A 5,353-nucleotide genomic window follows, 5' to 3' on the forward strand; every position below is an offset into this window, starting at 1 on the left:
ACCACACACACACACACACACACACACACACACACACACACACACTCAAAAACACACACACACAAACAATAGGGGCATACACCGAACACAAATACACATACACTCAAACACATGCACACACATATATACCCACACACACACACACACACATATATATACACACTCAAACATGCACACAAAACACAAACACACACACACATAAGCAAACACACTGGCCCACACAAACATAGGTACACAGACACACACACACACACACACACACACACACACACACACACACTGCAGATGGACTCTTCACTGGGCCAGAAGGGCCGTCTGTGTGTTTGTGACGGCTTTGTTTTAGACTGCAGAGGCTTGGGAGTCTGTCTGCATCCGTTCCGCACTCACCCCCCCCACCCCCTCCTCACTCGTCACAAATGGATTTCATCAGGGTAGCGTGCCGAGTACTACTTCAATGCCTCCTCTCAGACGCTGTTCATTCATTCCTTTATTCTGCAGGAGTGGGATGGTGGTGTGTGGTGGCGGGGTAAAACAAGCGGTGATGGAGTAGCTAATGACCACACTCTGTAAATCTCATGGTGAAGAATTACTCTGTTATCCCCTCCCCAGGTCTTTTCCTGGGATTCTTCGTGTGAGTGTGTGTGTGTGTGTGTGTGTGTGTGTGTGTGTGTGTGTGTGTGTGTGTGTGTGTGTGTGTGTCTGTGTCTGTGTGTGTGTGTGTGTGTGTGTGTGTGTGTGTGTGTGTGTGTGTGTGTGTGTGTGTGTTGTTTGTGTCTGTGTGTGTGTATGTCGGTGATCAAGTTTCAGCCCATTCTTGCAAATATCGGTGAGCTAGGTCATATATGTAAGTTGGTGACATTGTTATTCGGCAGCCTTCATAAACTAACTATTTGTGGCAAAAGGCTGCTCCATCTCAGCTGTAATAGGCGGCCTTGCTGTGTGGGGCAGGTGTTTGGTACCCAAAACCTTTGGTCAAAGGGGGTCTTTCAGCCTGTATCTCAGTATTTGAATCCCTTTAGTTGGAAATGTGATTGGTTGATTCTTATAGAGAATTGAAACGTTGTGTGTGTCTTAAGGCGCCGCAGAGACAGAGGAGCCGTGGGTGAGCTGATCTGGTTTCTGTGCGGGCAGGCTGCTGAGGGTAAGCAGATATCCAGCCGCTGAAAGGTGATCCCTGGAGGAGAGAGTTTCCCGTTTCCTGTGGACACTTCCTGCAAGCCCCAAGCGTAGAGGGCACCTCTCTCCAGGAACCACACTCTGCCATCTCAGCCAGTCTCGTATCCCCACAGGAACCTTTCAAAGGTTCCACCTTCTTATGGAGAGGAACCCTTTTGTCGGTTTGCTAGTTACTTTGCTACTGTCCCTTTTTTGCAAGTCCCTTTGAAAAACGTTCTCGATTCAATATTTTAGTTTAAAAAAAAAATAATCCAGGAAGCCACTGCTTCAGGAACCTATGTGGCCCTGGGTTAGCCGTGTCCCAATCTGCACAGGAACCTGTGTTTCAAAGAGTGCAGACTCCATGTCCCTAGTTAGCAGACCCAGACATTAATAACCTCTTCAATCACGTTCATCATCCTCCCCTTCAGCGGCTGCCACCAAGGCTTCATACACATGGCAGCAACACACACGCCCTTCTGCGCCACTGAGGGCTTTCTTTATGCCTGTCTTCTCAAGAGCGATGGGAAAAGCTCATTGGGGCAGGTGGTAAGGGAGATAGAAGGTTTCTGCCTCACTCTGCTCTCTTCTGAAGCTCTTCGCAATCAAAGACTCTGACTGACTGCTTTCCCTGGGCACCTCTTATCTCTTCCTCTCTCTGTCGAGTCCTTAGGACCAGGCTGTGTCTCTGCTAGCATAGTCTAATGTGTGCAGTTACACACGTGAACACACACACACACACACACACACACACACACATACACACACACACACACATACACACACACAGACTAGCTCCAGTAAGCTTCAAAGATATACAACTTAAGCTTTAAGGGCATAATCAGTGGCGGTTTTAGGCACGGGCGAACCGGGTTGCCGCCCGGGGCGGCACTTTTTCATGACACGTGGGGGGCGGCACGAGCACTTAAATTTTTTTAATAAAAATCATCTGAATTGGCGAATTGGCGCCCCCTGCGGCTGCAGGCGCCCCTGCTCCCTAAGAAGGTGCCTCTCACAGATCCTGTGTTAGGGGGAAGGTGAAGGGGTGCGGGGGACAGTTTACCTCTGGGTCTCCCAAATGGAACCTGTTAGGTTGGAATTTTCCTCTGCTAAAATAATAAACTAAGCCTAATTGGTGATAGGCATACTCATTATTCACATTTTTGTCATTGTGAGTACCGCCTTACTTTCACCACTGATGTTATGCTAGGCTTAGGCAAGTTATCTCTGGTTAAAACTAGCTAACGTTAGCTATTTGCTAGCTAGCTAGACAGTTATCATTATGGTGTTAATTATCGGACTGCGTGTGTTTTCGGCAAACGTTCACGTTGTCATTTTAATCCATTAGCTACTAAAATAAGCATATTGATTGTTAAACCATTATTAAACTTAGCATTTTGATTGTTTAACAGAATGGCCGATGTTTGACACTGTCAGATTACTGACCTAGCAGCTACGCTCGGAAACTGCCCTGACAGGGACAGGGTAATGCTAGTTAATAAACGTAGGTCTACATCTCAGATGAGTTTTAAATTAACTGAAGGTAAATTAATGTAATATTTCCCTGCGGTGCATGAACAATGCTGGTATAGGCTGCAATCGTGATGACCGAGATGGATTCTCCTTGTTGCAATGTGATCTGTAAATTCTCGCCTCCAATTTAAGCTCGTCATCCATCATATCTAGGAGCTCGGGGGGGGGGGTCTCGCCCGGGGCGTAATTCCATGTAGAATCGCCACTGGGCATAATCCTTTTACTATAGAGCTAAATCATTATACACTTTGTAACAGTGATTAATTGATTCATTCAGTGATTCATTGTAAGTGAATGTGATTAGGCAGGTGTTTTTATTCTCAGCTCACAGTCTGAAGAAACTGTCTTGGAGGTCTACTATGGGATGGGTGACCTATGCAAATACTCACATACTGAATATGACACACTGTCTGCAAAGAGCTCTTCATGAGAACCCGACGGGTCAATGTGCTGTCTGTTACATTTAAAGTGTGCTTTGGAAGAATAGAGTGTGTGTGTGTGTGTGAGCGAGAGAGAGGGGGTGTGTGCTTTTGATAGTGTGTGGGATTCACATTGTTTGTGAATCCTACAAGCACCTGACAAGCATGGCAAGTGTGTATTTGTGTGTATGAGGAGGGGGCAGGGGGGCATTGACTGCTTGGTAAACTACAAATGTACTAGCCCCTTAACTCGCTTTTATCTCCCGAGGACATAAAGAAACACGTGTGACCTTTTTTTCTTCCTGTGGTCGTGTCTGTCACAAAGACAGATGGCTGTCCGTCCTCTTCAGCCGAGAGCTCTATAGTGCCCAAGTGGACTTTCTGCCAAACGACACAACCCTTGACGTCAGTCCCCCACTGACAGTAACACACCCTGGTGGAGTTCTGACGGTAAGACGCCCTGACAAACACACACACACACACATGCTCTCGCTCACACTCCAACACACCAACACACATCTCTCACACTCCAGCACACACACACACATACACATACAGTATGCTCTCTCTTTTTTTTTCTATCCCTCTCTCTGACACACAAACACACACACACACACACACACACACACACACACACACACACACACACACACACACACACACACACACACACACACACACACACACACACACACTCACACACATACACACACACATACACACACACACACACTCTCACACACACACACTTACTCCTTACCTCTCATTGATAGCGACTCCCTCCATCACGAGCCGTGTGTCTGAAGCGCTGGCGTTCATGTTCATGTGCCCTTCATCTCACTGGCTCCCTGTGGAGAGGGTACAAACATAGAGAGGTCAGCCAGCAGCAGAGGGGTAGGGTGAGGTCGTGACCCCTGACCTCAGGCGGCACCACCATTCACCCGAAGTTCTTTCCAATCACTCACCCGCCGCAGGCCTCCATATCGAACACCTCTGGACCCAGGAAGCATTCAATGACACACACAACAAAACCAATCAAAAGCCAGCTAATCAAAAGCAAGCAAAAGACTACAGTGGTGGTAGATTACTCCAGAAAGCCCTCGAGTTCACATGAACCTGCTCTGCAGATGCGGGTGTGAGAAAATCAATATGACTAGATGCCAGGGGAGCAATAAAAGTGAGAAGCAGAAGCCAACCTGACATGGTGCATACGGGGTGAGACCAAGACTATTTCCCAGAAAGCCTCAGTCCACAGTTTTCATCTTTCTATCCACCCCACGCAGCAGAGGACAGCAGACTCCCACACCAGCGCTGGGCAGGAGCACGGGGGCTAGCCAGAGCGTCTTTAGCTACAGATATTTTAAGGTTACGTAAGGGTTGAATGCCCTGTCACTGCTGTAAAGGAAGCCGGAAACCAATAAAAGAGAGGCAAGCGAAACGCAGGTACTTTATCTAGAATTACTGCCATCTACCCCAGAGGCCAAGGTCCGGAGGATTAAACTCCTCAGGAGCAATGAGTCTGTTTTCCACCGAGTCCAGTCCAACCGACAGGAGCTCATAATCAGCCTCTCTGCGGCAGAAGAATAGAAAACCGTTTCCATCTCTAAACAGAGGCAGACTTAGCCCTATTTTAAATGAATATTCCATTTAAATATACAAGTCACATTCACTTATGATCCCAGCCTCAATTCTTGGCAAACAATTACTTGTTTTGGCCTGAGGAGGAGTGTTTACTTAGATAACACTCCTGACTCATAACAAGCAAACCCCCACATCAGTGACGCAGCCCTCGCCAGCACAGATTTGGCCTGGCACCAGTCACAACATTTAGCTGCTTACTCCATTGAAAAAATACCCTAAAGAATCACAATAGCACTACATGTTTAAAACAAAAACACACAAAAAAAATATTTCCTCAGAAAATACCCAACCTTGCAATTCTACTTTGTTCGGTAACACTTTATTTGAAGGGGTCTACATAAGGGTGACATGACACTGTCATAAGAATGACATGACACATGTCATACACATTAATGACACGTTATTTTTGTTCATGACTGGTTCATGACTGTTGTCATGATGTGTCATTCGGTGTTTGTACACACAGCTAACCCTAACCCTAACCCTACAAACACCGAATGACACATTATGACAACAGTCATGAACCAGTCATGAACAAAAACAACGTGTCATTAATGTGTATGACATGTGTCATGTCATTCTTATGACAGTGTCATGTCACCCTT

At 46.6% G+C, this 5,353-nt stretch overlaps 1 protein-coding gene across 1 annotated transcript in view; it reads right to left on the bottom strand.

Moving 5' to 3' along the window:
- The window catches only part of htr4 (5-hydroxytryptamine receptor 4), a gene marked incomplete at its 5' end in the record, with an annotated part of 77,389 nt that extends 73,457 nt beyond the window's left edge, over nucleotides 1-3,932 (bottom strand). Inside the window, one exon of the mRNA XM_080843089.1 lies at nucleotides 3,868-3,932. Within this exon, the coding sequence (XP_080699215.1) occupies nucleotides 3,868-3,932 (65 nt within the window). The remainder of the gene's footprint in view (nucleotides 1-3,867) is intronic.
- Between the last annotated feature and the right edge of the window lie 1,421 nt (nucleotides 3,933-5,353).

Source organism: Sprattus sprattus (assembly GCF_963457725.1).
Source record: "Sprattus sprattus genome assembly, chromosome: 8".
Taxonomy (NCBI): Eukaryota; Metazoa; Chordata; class Actinopteri; order Clupeiformes; family Clupeidae; genus Sprattus; species Sprattus sprattus.